At 37.9% G+C, this 18,550-nt stretch overlaps 1 protein-coding gene across 1 annotated transcript; it reads right to left on the minus strand.

The window, feature by feature from the left end:
* Positions 1-201: 201 nt before the first annotated feature.
* Positions 202-13,138, minus strand: Adgrf4 (adhesion G protein-coupled receptor F4). The gene is made up of 8 exons (XM_005318597.3): positions 13,052-13,138; positions 12,040-12,094; positions 8,954-9,105; positions 7,441-7,692; positions 5,099-6,481; positions 1,654-1,695; positions 1,167-1,226; positions 202-249 (listed from the first exon to the last, which is right to left on the minus strand). The coding sequence occupies exons 1-8, from the start codon at positions 13,136-13,138 to the stop codon at positions 202-204; spliced, it is 2,079 nt and encodes a 692-aa protein (XP_005318654.2).
* Positions 13,139-18,550: the final 5,412 nt, after the last annotated feature.

The following is an 18,550-nucleotide window of genomic DNA, read 5'->3' on the forward strand; positions in this document are numbered from 1 at the left end:
GATTTTAAAGAAAATGTACACATTTTCATTTATGTGCCAGGAAATAAAGATGTTCAAGATGTTCTGTTTTCTAAAATATATGCCCCTAAATCCCCTCCCACCTCATTAGAGCATCATGGATCAGGCTATTGTGTACAGAGTGGCCCAGTACAACTTTCAAGTGAAGTTTCTCTTTGAGTTTCTCATACTCACATTTTACCCTCATCGATGCATTAATTTAGATCCATTGGTTGGACTTAATGATGCATTCTAAATGGGGGTAAAAATAACAGAGGTGACAACAAATAAGGATACTGACCAAAAAATGATATATATTTACATATATATGTGTTTACGTGTAGCCTTCCTAGAGATAAACATGTGAAAATCACAACTACAAGGAATTAAATTAACATATTTCACTGAATGTAAGGTTATCAGTTACATCTTTTTTGTTTTGCTAAAAAAAAAAAACTTGTCAATTAATCCATGACATATTTAATTGGTTATAAGATACATTTCAACTTTAAAGGTGTTAAAAGGCAAAGAAAATGCCTATCTTCACATTGAAGAGATGTGGTACTAAAAGTCATACTCAGTACAAGCTAACCCTAAATGGTGACTCTCAGTATATCCAGAAAGCTTGTTTTCAAGGAAGTAGCTCTTAATAAGAATCTATTGGTTGAACAAATAAGTTTTAATTAATATAGCCATGTTGGCAATTTTAGACAATGCCCTAAAAGACAGACAGACAGGTCAAAATCTTCCTCAGTGTTTCCTAATGGAGCAATTCTCACCAAGCTGGGTGACTGTGTACACATCTAATAAGTACACTCCATCTTAACTTCCTGACCCATAAAATGAGTGGGCTGCACTAGAATCTCATCTCCAATTCAACTTTCATTTCCTGCCTCTCATCTTTTATAAATCATAGATCATGGATTCACATTGTCCCATCTCAATGGGCCCAAATATCTAGCTCAAATACACCCAATGTGCAAAAATCTCTCATAAGGTATATTCTGCTGAATTTCTGTTTTAGCAAGAAACTCCAAATTTATAAAATGAAGACATGAGTGAATGAAAGGTGACCTATTGATTGTCTTTGCTAATAGTCCTGGGTACTGAGCTGCAATATTTATGACTGAGGAGGACACTGACCATCCCATGTGTGTCTAAAAGCTTACCTCCGCTGCCCTCGATTTCCCCTTCAGAGAAGACATTCTCATCCTCAAAGCATCTCTTATCTAAAAAAGCAATGACAGAAATATCTCAAAACCATCAGAGGAAACAACAAAAATCCCAAGCCTCAAAATTGTCCTGAAACTTTAAGATCAGTAACTCTGACAAAAGCAGCATCCGATGGCTTAATATAGTGGCAAATAATATGACTTGGGTAAAAGTGGAGATGTGGTTGTGATCAGATTTAGAATTAAAATTAAATTTGTGGCCATGGTTTTTATTCCTTTCACCAATTATGCTCTTACACAGCCTCCTGCTGACCTGATAAAGAGTGAGATGAGAGAGTACAGTTCTCCCCTCACAGCTGATACCCTGAGCTGTGCTCTTAAATACAGCTCCCTGGACTATGCCCTCCCATCAAATTGCCTTGTACTGCTGCTTCCTTTAGCCACATGGAAATCATCTGCAAGGAATTAAGTGAATTCAAATTACCTTGTGATCCATAATGGTTCCAAACAACAAGATGAAGAAACCCTGTGGTAAAATTCAACAGAATGACGAAGATCAGCTTCTCAAACAGTACCACAGCTGTTATTTTAATACCACTGTTCTCCATAACTTCTAGGGCAGCAATCGGACATTAGAAACTGATGCAGACAAAAATTCATTAATGGGTGTTTCCTTTGAGTGTACCTCCTTCTTGGATGAGGATCCCTCTCTTGAGGCTTGATATTTATTGAATGACTACAAATATAAAATAGAATCTTCAACCGTATTAAATCTTCTGAACTTTCTTTCCAAATATTGGAGTAGCTGTTCTTACTTATGAGGACAGTTCACATACACTGAATCTTGTAATCCAAAATCACAATCATGGAAGTCGTCTTAAGAAAATGAAACTTCTTTTCTAGTCTGCTTTGAGTTGCAGTTACTGTTCTGTAAATAGGCAATCATGGGCTCTCAGCTAGTGGAAGAATATTTTTGTATGAAAGAAAGAGAAAGTTACAAAGACCTGAAAGGCCAGGAGGGTCTCTTCACCATCCAAAGATAGTTTAATAGTGAAGAAACACCAGTCAGGTGACTAAAAATGTTAAAGGTGAGTCACAGGGATAGCTTGTTGAGAAAGCAGGATTGGATACAAGTAAAAGTATTTAGGGGGCTGGAGGGACAGCTGGGTTGGCAGAGCACTTGCCTAGTGTGTGCAAAATTCAGGGTTCAAACCTCAGCCCCCAAATCAAAACAATATGGGTATTTTTCTTCCTATCAAGAAAACAGAAATCCAAATGAGCTGAAAAAGAAATATAGAACAAAACATCCTGGAGTTTACTTAAGTTGCAAAGTAAGAAAGAGGATGAGATCATTAGTCACCAGAGTAACTTCTATAGTGGGACAATGCATGTGAATCCAAAAGCTTTTGATTTCCAAAAAATAAGAACAAAAAGAAAGAAAGAAAAAGCTTGAGATGAAATCTTAGAGTAGTTTTGATTTGCATTTCTCTAATTGCTAGAGATGATGAACATTTTTTCATGTTTGTTGATTGATTATATATCCTCTTCTGAGAAGTGTTTGTTCAGTTCCTTGGCCCATTTATTGATTGGATGATTATTATTATTATTATTATTATTAGTTTGATGTTAAAGTTTTTGAGTATTGGCAAGGATGTGGGGAAAGGCACACTCATATATTGCTGGTGGGACTGCAAATTGGCACATCCAATCTGGAAAGCAGTATGGAGATTCCTTGGAAAAGTTGGAATGGAACCACCATTTGATCCATCTGTCCTACTCCTCAGCTTATACCCAAACGACTTAAAAACAGCACACTACAGGGACACAGCCATATCAATGTTTATAGCAGCACAATTAACAGTAGCTAAATTGTAGAATCAACCCAGATGCCCTTCAGTAGATGAATGGATAGAGAAACTTTGGTGTATATATACAATAGACCATTATTCAGCATTAAAAGAGAATAAAATCATGGCATTTGCAGGTAAATGGATGGAGTTGGAGAATATAATGCTAAGTGAAGTAAGCCAATCCCAAAAACCAAAGGCCAAATGTTTTCTTTGATATAAGGAGGCTGACTCATAATAACATTGGAGGGGGAACACAGGAGGAATGGAGGAACTTAGATAGGATAAAGAGGAGGGAGGAGTGGGGGGGATGGGGGTAGGAATGATGGTGGAATGAGTTAGACATCATTACCCTAAGTACATGTCTGAAGACATGAATGTTTTGAAAATACTTTGTGTACGATAAGTGACTTGAAAAATTTAGCTCTATATCTGTAATATGAAATGAATCGTATTCTGCCATCATGTGTGACAAATTAGAATAAACAAATAATAAGAAAAACTTGAAACAAAGGTTTTTTTTAATCCAACAGGAAGAGTGAAATAAATATGCTACATAGTTTTTAAAGAATTCTGAGTAACAGAAAGTCAAGAATAATATATTTTTTCTAGAGAAGAAAAAGAAAAAGAAAGATTTCCTAATCTTGTGAAAAATGGAAGGAAGATCAGTATTACAGAGGAAAGGAACCAGGAGAAGGAAGAAGGAGAGGAAAGGGGAAATACCGGGGAATGATATTAGCCAAATCATATTGTTATGTTGTGCGCATATATGAATATATAACAACAAATCCCACTATTATGTACAAGTGTAATGCACCAATAAAGCACAGGGAATTAACTAGTTAATGAGCATAGTTTTTAAAAGAAAGAGAAGAATTCTAACTAAGATATGTAAGAGATCTGAGTTGGGATTTTTTTAAGTCTGTTTTATCTTTTGAATCCCACACAGAAATAGAATAATAATGGCATATTAATACAACTAAGCAGTTATACTAATATACTTGAAAGCGGTAGTCAGGTCATTTTTTTTCCTGAAAAGACCCAGACAGTAAATATTTTAGGCCTTGTGGGCCATGCGGTGACTCACATGTACCAATGCAGCTCAAAGGCAGTCATGGGGGGGAAAGGTAAAGAAACCAGCAAGACTATATTCCAGTAAAACCCTATTTACAAAAACAGGCAGGAGGTCATAGTTTGCCAACCCCTGATTAACAGCATAATTGAGACTGTGGACTTGCCAAATTACCTATTACTCATAGGCATAGAAAGCAATTTGCCTAATGACAGTGTCCCAAATGTACAAGCTGAGTAGCAAGAGGGAGTAAAACAACTTTGAGACAGTCGATCTTGCCAAACCAACTATGTGAGAGTCCATTTTAGATTCTTATCTTTCTTTTACAGATAAGGAGGCTGAGACTGAGACTTTACCATATGTTTCCCAAGACCAGGAAAAATATGGTAAGATCCATTTCGTTAAATAACAACTTAGATTTATTTCACAGGGACTAGCAGGGAAGAGGTATGAGAACTCCTGACTGGTTAACATCCAAAGTGAATGCCAAGGGCCCTCTCTTCATACTATAGAAAATGGTTATTTCACTAAAAATCGGCTATTCCACTGGAAAAGGATAAAATCGTGCTTGTTTTGAGGCATGATGTGAGCATAGCTTCACACCTCCCTGACTTCCTCTGTAAGATAAGATTGACTTCTGGTGTTGAAACCTTAGGAGGGATACTTAGGAGGATCACTGAGGAGAGAAGGAAGGAGATTTGCACCCAACTGACCTGGTCAGGTAAATTCAGCTTGACAGTCAACAGAGTAAGAGACTCAATACCCATAAGATGTGGAAGGAAATGGAAGGGGTGTTTTGAGTTCTGTAATTTTAAATCATAGCCTTTTTCTCCTTTCCTTTTCTTTTTTTTTTTCTTTCTATCCAACCAAGTTACACACACAGACACACACATACTCTCTCTCTCTCTCTCTCTCTCTCTCTCTCTCTCTCTCTCTCTCTCTCTCTCTCACACACACACACACACACACACACACACACACACACACAAAATCTCCCTCTTGGAACTTACCTGGAAAGCATTGAGCAGAGCAAAAATTATATGGAATATCAATGAAGTTTCTTCTATGAGAGTGACTATTCCAAAACCCCAGGTCAGTCCTAGCAATGGGGTGAGGATGGCCACATTTTTGCTGATCCTCATAATTATGGCCATATCCTGAGACTTGGAACTGCCAATAGAGGGCCTCTGAGTGTTGATAGCAACAACCAAAACCACAAGGAGATTCACAGCCACAATGACCAAGGCTGGGATGACAAATGCAAAGAGGGCTTTGGTATTATCCCAGTTAAGCCAACAAGCATCACATCTCACATAGCCTTTCTGTGGCTCTGTGATAGCAACTGTGGTGACAGCAATAACCAGTGGGCACCCGTAGCCAATGGCAAAACCAATGACCATCATGTGGGACTTCATCATCCTACGGAAAATGACCAATATTCCATAGATAATGAGCAGTGCTTTGAAGAGCATCCAGAAAAACAGAGAGAGGTAGAAAAAGTGATTGAAAAATGTCACTGTGACACACCAGTTGTCTTCCTGGGACTTTACGGTAAAGTTAGAGCCTATGATGAACCACACATTAGCAATCAGGAGCGACACTGCTATGTTCACGATGCACACATGATGCATGTATGATATCTCTGTCACAACCACACGGGACCAAACTGTTGCTTCAATGATCAGGCAAAGAACCAAGCTAAGGATTGAGATGCTGAGTCCAATGCCAGTGATGTAGTCCAGGGCTTTGTCACTCACAGATTTGGGGGACATTAGGATGGAAAAGGACATCATCACATGGGTATAGTTACAATGGCATTTCACTTTGTCCATGGTATCCACCATCTTCTTACACTGATTCTTATCCCACATCCTTTTCTGGGAGTGCCAGCCAACACACTGTGCCCTGGTACTTCGGGATTTATTGACTTTTTCAAAGGTGAATAAGATTTCCTTCATCGTTTCTGGCAAAATGACTGAAAGGACCAGACCATTGATGGGTCTGGAAACACTCTCATTTGGCAAGCGGGGTTCTTTCAGAATGGCCCCCAAGGTTGGAAAAGCTATGCTAATGGCTCGGGATGTGTTCCCTGGTGGCAGTTTCTGTAGCTCTTGCCTGGGAATTTCTATCATTCCTAAGATGCTTTCTGTTGTATTATCCATGCTCATGGAGAAATTGAAACTTCTCTTTGTGCTGTTGTGATTGATGTGAAAGCCTTTCATCTGAATGAAGAGTTCATCCACGATGTCCTCAGACTCATTGTGGATACGGAGTTGGCTCGCAAACAAATTCACTGACTGCAACAAATTGGAGCTGGCATTTTTGTCAGGAATGAAAGGCCAGTTTGAAATGGCTGCTGTATCCAGGATGTGGTTGGCCACTTCACTGTAGCTCTGCAGTGGAGGAAAGCTCATTATTGTACAAAATGGATTTCTAAAATCTAAAATTTCTAAACATCTAATTACCTGCTCTTATTTGACATATTTCTCTTCAAATTCAAATTCAAGTCTCACATAAGAAAGGTTGCACACAGGGAAGAAAAGTAAAAGAACTCATATATAAATGCATGTACACACATACATACAAATGATACAGACCTCAGCTAAGCATTACCTGCTTTATTATTGTACCAAAGGCAACATCTCCAAAACACAGGATATGGAACCCAAGTTTCCCATGAGATATAAATGATTATTTCATGAGGGGAGTAGCGGTGGATTCTTTGGTGATCCAAGTTTGAACAACACTATGTACCATATCTCTATTCCTCCCTTTAATAATAAGTGCCGATGTTCATTAGCACACTAAAGGCTCTACATTCTGCCATAAGGAAAACTGCGTTTAAACCCAAATTTCCTGCAAGTGCTATGCCACTTTCAAAGATAGAACCACTGAGCTGAGCACGGTGGCTCACATCTGTAATTCTAGTGGCTCAAGAGGCTGAGGCAGGCGGATCACAAATTCAAAGGCAGCCTCAGCACCGTAGCAAGGCCCCCAACAACTCAGTGAGACTCTGTCTCTAAATAAAATACAATAAAGGGCTGGGGTTGTGGATCACTGGTTAAGCGCCCCTGGGTTCCATCCTGAGTATCAAAAATAATGGAATCTGTGTTAACATTCCTCAGAACAGTTGTGCTCTACCAGAACATAATTTTGGAAATACTAGAGTAAGTTCTGTTTTGCTCATGGTGATCACAATATATTTCAAATCTTCTAACTTAAGTCAATATGCAAAACTGAAATGAAATGCCTGATGTTCTTATTATGGTAGTTGCAGTTTTTACCCTGAAAAATACATCTGAAACTGTTAAAGTGTAAAATTTTTTAAAAACTGTTACCAGTGTAAGAGTACCTTCATTTTCTCCCGGGTAACACCACCACACAAATCTGTAGAAATATTTTTCAATAACTCCACTATAAATGCAATATTTCCAGATGTAGTTTCTGAGGATTTCACAACATCAATGATGCAAGCATAATCATGAGGGCAATTCTTGCAGATTCTTTGAGCTACACTCTTAACAGGCTCTGGAGCTTGAAAGTCTAGAATGGGTAGAGGTATAGAAGGTGCTGCTACAGAAAGACGTAATGCCACATTTGAGTCCTGTTTAAAAAAAAAAAAAGATTGTTGTTTTATTAAAAATGATTGAGTTTCTGGCATGTATCATACTAAAGGAACTAAAAGCACAAACAATCCACATGGAAAAGAAGCAAGTGGTCCTAAAAAGGGGTTTTAGTGTTGAGAAGTAGAGGAAGGTAAGATAGGGTCACAAATAGGCATCAACTTCCATCAAATTCCCATAGAAATCAGGATACTGATACTGACCTTCCCTATTGGAATTTACATTCAGGAAAGTGGCTTTAACACAAGTATTATTATAACAAGATGATTTTCCACAGAGATGCAGAGAAAGAGAAACCACATGGAATTTCAAATGGGAATTGTTTCTGTAGGTTGGCAGTTGAAATACCAAATGCTAAAGAATTACAATTTCGAAAAGTTTTTAATTTACAAGTTAGAAGTTATTTGCTCATTTCCTGATGCTTTTATGTAGACTCCCTCAGAATGTGACTTTGAATAAGACAAAGCAATAATTTATTTCCTTTAATTCACTTTTGAATGCCACTGTAGTTGCAAGGATAATTATATGATTACCTATGTTAATTGACAGACTCCTAGGAAGTCCCTTTATAAAACCAAACAGGAAATGCAGGGGCCCACATGCTTCAATGATATGAAGGAAAGACAGAAAGAAATGGGGGTTAAGTGCAAAAATATAAAACAGGACATTTTAATTTTAACTGAGATGTGTTCTCTACATTGAATTTCTATTGCCTCTGAATCACACATCTCTACTTTCTTTTGGTCAAGAGACTGAAAGCATTATATCAGGGGCTGGGGCTAGGGCTTAGTGGTAGTGCACGTGCCTGGCATGTGTGAGGCACTGGGTTCGATTCTCAGCACCACATATAAATGCATAAATAAAATAAAGGTCTATCAACAACTAAAAAATATATTTAAAAAAGAAAGATATCAAATTTAATTCTAGACATTCAGTTGATTAATTAACACAGAGGCATGCAAATCCACCTTTAAGGCTAAATTTGAATCTCTAAGCAATCATTTAAATCACAGGATAAATGAGCTTCAAATCTTTGTTGGGAAAATGTTCTGTGAAGGAGAAATAAAATGGGGAGAGGGGAGAGTACCCCAGAGTTTGGGTAAGAAAAAAAGGACAAAAGACAAATTTAACCCACTCTATATTTTCCTAAATCCAGGTCTGAGCTGAACAGAGAGTATTACATATGTCTCCATCACCACCTGGGGGATTAGCTCCTTTACCAATAATATGCAAATGAGTCACCTTAAAAAGTGTTTCCACAGAAAGGCTTGTACATGTTTCAGTTGATTTTTGCCACTTTTTTTGATGACATATAAATCCTATTTCTCCATGAAAGTGCTTAGCACAGGGTTGGCTGCAGTTGGTAGAGGAAAGGCAAGGTTCATGACATTTCTCTAAAAAGGAAAAAGAAATGAGTGAGAGACCAAATTAGCATATCTGCACTGGCACTCTGATAAGTGCATGTAATTCATTCTGGGACTTTGGGGATTGCTTCCCAGAGGAAGTGACATTGAACTGAGTCTGCAGCAATGAATAAGGGCTGTTAGGCCAATGGGGATGCTGGTGTCTAGGCAGAGTGAGCAGCATGTGGAGAGGGCATCTAGAGGTCATTCAGAAAAGCTAGCTCAGAACACCTGAGAGGAAGTACAGGCAGTGAGGTTGGAAGGAAAGCATGGGTGAAGTCCTGAGGGGCACTGAATGCTGTGCTAGCATCAGAGTTACCAGAAAACATGATTGGATTTGTTATTGAAAGGTAATTGGCAACAGCATAGAGCAAGAGTCAGTAAACTTTTCTGCACAGAACTGTATAAGTAGAGTTGCCAGATAAAATACAGAAAAACCCATTTAAATGTTAATTTTACTTAAGATACAGTCAATTCTCATTATTCACAGGAGTTATGTTCTGTGAATTCACCATGAATTAGCATTCTGAACCAACCATCCTAGGGGAACTTAAGGTTAGATTCCTGCCAGTTTCTGCTCATGACATTTTCATCAACTGATCAATATATGAACTTGTATTATTTGTTTCTGTTAAATGACACCTTATTTAATATATATTGTTGATTCATTAACATTGAGTTCAGGGCCCATAAGCACTGCAACTCAAGCCTGAACCAAGTTTATCTAACCCATGTATTTTCTTCAGAAAACACCACAGCCTTCTTTGACTTAGAAACACTAGACAGCACTTTGGCACTATGGTTGGGGGGCGTTTTATACAAAAAGAGATCATAAACAGAAAGCACAAAAATGCAAAATCATGCATTATGCAGACTGGAAGAGGACTCATTCGTAGTATGAGAGCTAGAATAAGAAAGCAGGATGTTGTGGTTTGGATATGAGCTGTCCCCCAAAAGTCCATGTGTGAGACAATGCAAAAATTTTCAGAGATAAAATGATTAGATTAGGAGAGTTGTGACCTAATCAGTGGATTAATCCACTGATATGGATTAACTGGCCTGTAACTGTGGGCAGATGGAATGTGATTAGAGGAGGTGGGTCACTGGGGGTGTGACTTTGGAGTTTATATTTTGACCCTGGTGAACAGAATTAGCTGTCTCTGCTTTTTTTGCTGCCATGTCCTGAACTGCTTTTCTCTGCCTTTCCCTTCCATTATATTGTTCTGTCTCACACAGCCCCAGAGCTCTGGAGTCAACAGAAGCAACACACCGTGGACTGAACTTAGGAAACTGTGAGCCCAAACAAACTTTTCTTCCTCTACTGTTTTTTTTTTTTTTTTTTGGTTTTTTTTTTTTGTCAAGTGTTTTGGTTGCAGTGACAAAAAGCTAACACAGGGTATCACCTTGGCCAGTCTTAGCTGGGAACATGCTCATTAGGCAACTCCATTTTTCGCTGTTCTGTGCATGTCTGTGAATGATCACAAGAACACCGTAGATTTAAGGGTTACAAATAAAATTCAGGGAGTAAGTGAATTTGGAAATTTAGAATTTTCCCCCCCCAAAAAATGAGGGTGGATTGAAAGTGTTTTTTTAAAAAAGAGAGAGAGAGAGAGAGAGAGAGAGAGAGAATTATTTTTACTGTATTTGTGACACATGCAATATTATCTATTGCTTATCTAAAATTCAAATTTAACCTGGCATCTTATATTTTTATTTTCTAAATACAGCAAACCCTAGTCAGAATAAATATTTTCAACTTTGCAGATCACATGGGTGTCTGTCGCATCTACTCAACTATGTCTTTTTAGTGTGAAAAGTAACCAAAGACAGTATGTAACTGAATGGGGATGACTGTGTTCCATTAAAAACTGGTGGTGGGCCAAATATGGCCCATAGGTCAAAGTGAATTAGCACAAGACAGGAAGTCTAAGAAAGAAACTGTTGAAGGATTCTTAGAAAAATTGCCTTTAAGATAGTGACAATAGAATGGAAATCTGTAGATGATGCTGAGACCTATTAGGTGTTGAAGTCAATAAAATGAGATGACCAACTGGTTAGAATCAAGGCATGCACCCATACTTAGGGCCTGGACTACTGCTTTCTCTTGGAAAGAAAACAATTGGGTTTGTATTTTTCCTTGACATCTACCACATATAACAATTTTGCAAGTTATTTAACTGGAGTAGTTCTTAATTTTTTCATCCATTTGCTTGGAGATGATGCTATAATGTTGTTACAAAGGTTTAATGAGACAGCCTCTTGTTCAACACTTAGATAAGTGTTGTCATAAATGCCCAGTAAATGTTAGCTACCTTTCTCTCCTCTTTCTCTTTCCAAGTCCACATTTATTTAGAGATGCATTTGCCACCAGAACTACACCTGTCCATGACTGTGCAGAATCCAGTTATCCCTACTATGTGGGTGTGAGCCACATGATTTTGTTATATTACTACTAATGACTTTACCTCCTTAGTTTATGTCTCACTTCTTGAGAGTGACCAGTCTCACCACCGTGGTATCCACCTGGCATTGCTTCAATAGACCTCTCAGCACCACAGTGTTGCATATGTTAAAGCACCCTGAAAATATCTGAAGGAAGGAAAGGAGGAATTTGGTCCTCTTTCCTGTTCTGCCTATTGTTAGCTCATTAGTTTGAATAGATTTACTTCCTTTGGGGTTTGAAAATGGACATTTGTCAACTGCTGTAGAGTGCACAGGAATGTTTGCAAACTCACTTCACTGACTATGCCATTGATAATGGTATTGTCATAATAAATCTACCAATAGTGGCAAATATGATAGACTTATTAGAAATAATGATTTCCTTGGAACACCTGTGGCCTGGGGGCATGCTTGGAACATCAGTGTCCTTCCTTTATCCTGCCCTGTCTCCAAATGTGTAAAGATGATTCTAGAGATACATACCTTGTATCCTTCCGGTCTCAGGTTTCCCTTCAAAGTTTTGAGGTTTTGCTCTATCCTGAAAAACACAATCCCCAAAGGCCCTCTTTACTGTGGGACTGTCTTTGCTCATCTCAACTTAGAGGCTCCATGTAAATATGGAAAGGAAATGTGTTCATGATGAGGAAAATACCTGCAGCAGATTCCTGTGACAGTATTGCAGGAACTTGCCCAAGGGAACACAGATGAGAGCACAGAGAACACACAGCCCTCCATGAGGACTTAACCTCGAAGAGTCACTTGGGCTCTGAAGGTCAAGTTAGGGGATAGGGTACACATTTTTTTTTTTTTTTTAGTGGTCAATGGATCTTTATTTTATTTATTTTTATGTGGTGCTGAGGATTGAACCCAGTGCCTCATACATGCCAGGCAAGCCCTCTATTGAGCTATAGTCCCAGCCCCTAGGGTACATCTTTTGGGAAGCTTTAATTATGCCAATCAAGCTCGGACTCTATTAACTATAAAGGTGAAATGCTGTAATGTGACCCTCCAGCTACATCCTTAGAAGAAAGAAATGGACATATACTAGGAAGAGTCCTTGGTTATAATAACAGAATAACAATTTTTTTAGACCTATAAAGGACTATAAATATTATCTTAAAAAACAAACCTCATATTATAGATAAGGAAACTAAGACTCAAAAAAGTAAAACAACTTGTGTAGCTAGTGAGAAGCAAAATCAAGATCTGAATCTAAGTTGCCCTACAGCTGCCAGGCTAGTGCTTTCCTCCTCTCTTCAGCTCCCTGTCCACATTCCCTGTGGCTTGCAAAGGGATGGTTCTACTATGCCATTGCTCTCCAATCACATTCCTGCCACCTTTCCTCTATTTCCTTCCTTAGAAAGTTAGTATCAGCAAGAGTAAACTTATAGTCATATAAATGTATTTAAAAGGACGTGCTGTTTATCAGAAAGCCAGCTATCTAGAGAAACTGAGGAATTTCTCTTGGGACCGTGTAGAGATGGATCAAACTTACTTTTATATGATTCTTGGGTCTATGGTGGGAACATTCTGTAGCCAGAAAAAACACTATGCAGCAAATCATGGTAGCCTGGGACTTCATTTTCACACATTAGGATCTTAACCTGCAATAGAGAAAAAAAAGTGGGTCCTGCCAAAGGGGATCAGTTCACATAAGTGACATTAACATTGCACTTAGCAGGCTAATCAGTCACTTAGCAAGGGGACTGAGATATCCACACCCAAACAACCTGCTCCCAAAGGGACACCAACCAATATTTATTTTCAACCCAATTAAGATATAAAAAAAAAAGAAAAGTCTTTCTCTGAACTGTTGACCTATCCACAGCAGAAGACAGGAATAAGGGAAGCACTAGGACTGATGTAAGTCCAACAGAGCATCGGTCCTTATTTAATCTACATTTCTTTAAAATACCATTTGTCAAAAATTGCTATTGCCTATACTACTCTAAACACTTTCTTTGCTTTGATTCATTTAATCATATAACAGAAGATACTATTACTATCCTCATTTTATCAGTGGGAAACTAAAGCACAAAGAATTGAGCAACTATGAGCCCAAGGTCAATTGCATAAAAAGTATGAGAACCTAGAGTCCAGTTCAGATGGCCCAGCTGGACAGCCATTCCTGATATCTATAGTAGGGTCTCTCTGGGATGATGCTATTGACATTTGGATAATTCTTACTCGTTGAAGGCTCTCCTGTGAGTTGTAGGATGTTTAGCAGCATCTCTGGTTTCTATCTAATAGATGCCACCAGCACCCCCCAAAACACACCCCAGGTATGGCAGCCAACATTGTCTCCTTACTTTGCCAAATGTGTTCTAGAGGAGACTTTCTCCCACACACATTGAGAATCACTGTCCTTCATAATACTTTGTCTTGGAGACAAGTAAAGTGAACATAACATACACAATTGTCTGCTACTGGAGCATACACTGAGACTTCCTCCACTAGATGAATAGATTTCTGTATAGATCCACTAGAAGTACTGGAAGTTATCTCTGTTTGTTGCCATGTCTTTGTTTCTTGCCTTTTATTTTTTCCCTAATGTTTCCATTTTTCAAAACCAGATCTCCAAGATAGTATCAAATACCATGGTTTAACTTCGCTGTCACAGATAATCCTGGTCATCCCATTATGCTTTCATACATAATGGTGATAATTTATACCTCTTATTGGTAAGAGTTCCTTAGAATGGTTTTCTTGGAAGAGTACAGGCAGCAAAGTGAAAATACCATGGATTTTAGAGTTGATAAGCACTAGACTGCAATCTCATCTCCACTATTTATAAACTGTTTAACTTTACTGAGTCTTTTTGTTTTCATTTCATTAAGTTTAAATGTTGATTCATTCATTTATCAAATGCCTTTTATTTGCCAGAAACTTTACCAGATGCTGGAGGAACAAAAATAAAAAATTGCTGTCCTTTCCATAAAGCATGTGTAGTGGGGACTTGTCTAAGTCCATCTAACAGTGAGAAGAGGGTTCACCCATACACTGACCTGGTTAACAAGGCTAGGCAGAGAATAAGCCCTCAGCCAACCTCAGTTCCACTTAGTGAGGGGAAAGCTCTAAGGGAGATGATCTAACTCATCATTACTCTTGAGACCATCTGATCTAACATCAGACCTTTACTGGGTGGAGTCAAATCTAAGATGAACTTTCATGAGTCTAGGGAGCCTCCTACTGAAATCAGAGCCACAGGTACTTGCAGGAAAGCTTTAAGTTGTCTTTGACTTTAAAATTCTTAACCAATGAATAGGGGAAAGTATTCTTATTTACAAAATTAACTTGTAGAGCAAGTCTGAGCAGGGGAAAGAGAACATGGCAGAATGACAGGCAAAGTGTGGTAATGAATTTGCATAGATCTGGGGATTGCGTTACAGAATTCATCATCTTACAGTGTGGGTGGGAAGAAGCTATTGTGTGTGTTGCAAAATGGAGGATGGGTACTCTAACCAATTTGGAATATGAATATTCTTTAACACAAATATGTAGACAATCATCACAAAAGAAATTACCAGCAGAGGCAGGATAAATGATATTAAATGTATCCATAACTTTCATATATACAACTGTGACTTTCAAAGTTTTTGACCATGGTATAAGAAGTGAATCTTCATTATAACTCAGTATGTATATATGTATAGGTGTGTATATAGGTATTATACATAAATCTGAAAAATACATGATCTTTGTTTTTAAAATTCTTTATGTAAAAATATTTATCCTTCCTACCTATAAGCAAGATACACTTAGCATATCAAATTCATCTCATACATACTGTATTCCATTTGACATTCTTTCAAATACTGGTTGTTACCCATTAAATTAAATTCACAAGCTACTAATGGACTATAGTCTGCAATTTAAAAAACAGAAATATAGGGTTGGGGATATAGCTCAGTTAGTAGAGTCCTTGCCTAGCATACACAAGGCTCTAGGATCAATCCCCAGCATCACACACACAAAAAAAATAAAATTTAAATTTAAAAAAACCAGAAGTATAGACTATAAGGTTTGTTTTCATTGTCAACTTGAAAACTGTTCATTTCTTTCACTAAAGTAGTCATTTTGATCCTTTCTTTTTGCTATTCTTCATAATTATGCTGAAATTTCCCTCCAAGATACAAGGGAGAAAAGATATGCACATTCAGGACCAAATCATTAGACTGATGTTGCCTATAAACCAAATTATCCTCCTTTAAAGATCATAGTGTTAAATGCACGAATGAGTGAAGGTGAACCAAAAGGAGGTATTTATAAATAATAACACCTACCATCTGAAACTTCAGGAGAAGGGTCCCTTTACCATCCATAATTGTCAATATAGAAATTTTATTTAAAGTTAACCTTGCTGGAAGAGTCAGGCATTTGACACAATAATATGATATAATTTATGGGGTCCAAAAATGCTTCCCCTCCCAGTACTGGGGTCTCCCAGTAAGTATAGCCTCTTAAAGTATTCAGGGTGTAGGATCCAAGAGTCAAGACATTTTTTATAGGTCATTGTACTCTTATGGGACATTATGAGATAATGATATATTTTATATATTCATATAAGAAAAGTTTTACTAGTAAAAATATGTATGAGATATAAAATGAAAATCATAAACATGACTATAAGAAACATGAACTGAGCATAATTGCCTGGAGGGTTTTTATCACCTGTGTTATTGTAGTCTGTCTATGTAATCTATTTATCATTAGGTATGATAATTATATGGTAAGTTTTCTTCAGTTGCTACAAATGTTGGGAGACTTTCAATAACCTTACACAAGAGGAGTCATAGAATCCTTATTTTGCAAAGTTTGATCACTGTGATGAATCCTATAGGTGTTCTCAGGTTGGCCCCCAAATGGGTTGTTTCTCTTCTCACCAAAAAAAAAGTTGAATGGGGTATCTCAGATGGGGCCAAAGCCAAAAGCCAAATGTTCTGCAAAGCAGAGAGAGAACAGAGATCTGAGAATTAAAACATAAAAAGAAGTCCTAGCAGCACAATTCATAACCAGAGACTGGTATTTTATATAACAGAGTAGAGAAAGCCCACATTCTTTGATTTACCACTCATCAAGACTTAATTAAAGTAAACTTTAACTGTGAATGATTCCAAATTGAGAAGTTTCTGCAAATATAAGCAAACTTCCTCCCTCTCCAGTATCTTGTGTTATCTCTTGAAAGAATGGGGAAAAGAAAAGAACAATGATGCAAAATTTGAATACTAAGTTAAATAGGACAAGAGAATTGTGAATCATCCAAAGGAACAGGAGCAAAACACAGGACTAAAAGAAGCAGCTTTCAGATGTAAATCTCCCCCAGGCTAACTCACCCCGCTGAGTCATCAGTTTTGGATGACAAATGGCTGGAGTCTATGCCATGTTCTATCCTACATGGAAAATCCAGAGTTGTTCCACGTATTTTATGTTTAAATTCCCTTTATACCATTTATTGACTTCTAATTCTCCAGTGTATTCAGTTTGTTAACAAAATTATGAGTCTCCATAACATCCCTAGTTCTATACGGAGACAGAGAAACATTTTGTTTGAGAGATAAGTCACTGGCTTATTTAGTAAAATCCAGGATTTAGTAAAATCCAGGATCCTAGTACTTAGGGTGAGGGAAAGCAAGACAGTAAGGATTAGACCTTTCAGAACTGTACCGTAGCTATGAATATCTATGTCTGCCACATGATCCACCACTAGTTTACCAAGCACTTGTAGCAGGCACAAAAAGTTAAAGGAAAATTTAACAGTGAGGTGTTTGTATCCACAGATTTAAATTTTCTTTGAATTTAGGAAATCTGCCTGCTTTACTTTTAGTAGGCAAACAGTAGAGTTTGGTATTTGCTATATTTAACGAAGGGATGGTACTCTAAACTAGGTTTCTGTAGAATATTTTTCTCATGAAAGACAAAGGTGTTCCATGGTTAGTTCAACTGGGGCAACAATGTGTGCTATACCACCCTCCCCCAGACTTCCTTCTGTCCCCAACACACACACACACACACACACACACACACACACACACACACACACACCCCAAAGCTTCCAAGAGTTCTTATAAAACTTTTTTTAAAAAACCATGTCACCCAGTTTTTATTAAAATTAGCTTGCTCATCAAAAATGCTTTGGGGAATTTTAAGCTGCTGTTCCATGAAAATTTGTCATCTTGGAGGCAAACAAGTTAATCTGCCAAACTCAGCCCTGCTATGTATTTGTTGCGCCCCTGTACCAATGGGTTCATGGGAGCTCTTTAAGTCACTTACACCAAAGCTTGGGACAATCACAAGAAGAACAGGTTCAGGAATGGAAAATAAAAATCAGTAGAAGAAAAAAACAAGATACAAAAGAACTCTTGCCTGAAGTTATCTGTGGCAACGAGGTAAATAATAATTTTTCATTTGCAAACAAACTCCCTTCAGTTTCAAATTAGTCACATCTTGCTCCCAAAAAAGCTCCACATTTTCTTCCCAAAGAGTCTGCAAGATACTTATTTTTGCAATAAAAGCAACTACACAGCATTTTCTCAAGACATGTAAAAGTAATCAATCCATGTCCCAAATTCCTCCTCCCCTCCTCCACAAATCACCTCTGTGCATCCTTATACAAGTGTGAATTACCCACTACAGTCCACCTTTGCTTTTCACACAATAATAAACAGCAACTCTAGGCTGCTGAATTAAGCCAGGCTCCCTGCTCTAACTTAGTGATTAAAGAGAGAGAAAATAACATTTGTTGGCTCAGAAACTTAAAAGAAAATGTAGCATGATCCAATAGACCCAGAGTGAACTACCTTCCCCACCAATTTACAGTAGTCGACATCCACCACCCCACTGCCCAAGCACTGATCACAATGGGTCAACAGAGCACATCAGTGCTCTTAGCCCCAGAGACTGAGAGAAATCAGGTCACATCTAGGGTACAGACAGGAAAAAAATCAGGCTTTTGCTAGTTTGGAGGTGAACACCTAACTTTTCTCTCAGCACCCAG

This window comes from Ictidomys tridecemlineatus, chromosome 8 (genome assembly GCF_052094955.1).
Source record: "Ictidomys tridecemlineatus isolate mIctTri1 chromosome 8, mIctTri1.hap1, whole genome shotgun sequence".
NCBI lineage: Eukaryota > Metazoa > Chordata > Mammalia > Rodentia > Sciuridae > Ictidomys > Ictidomys tridecemlineatus.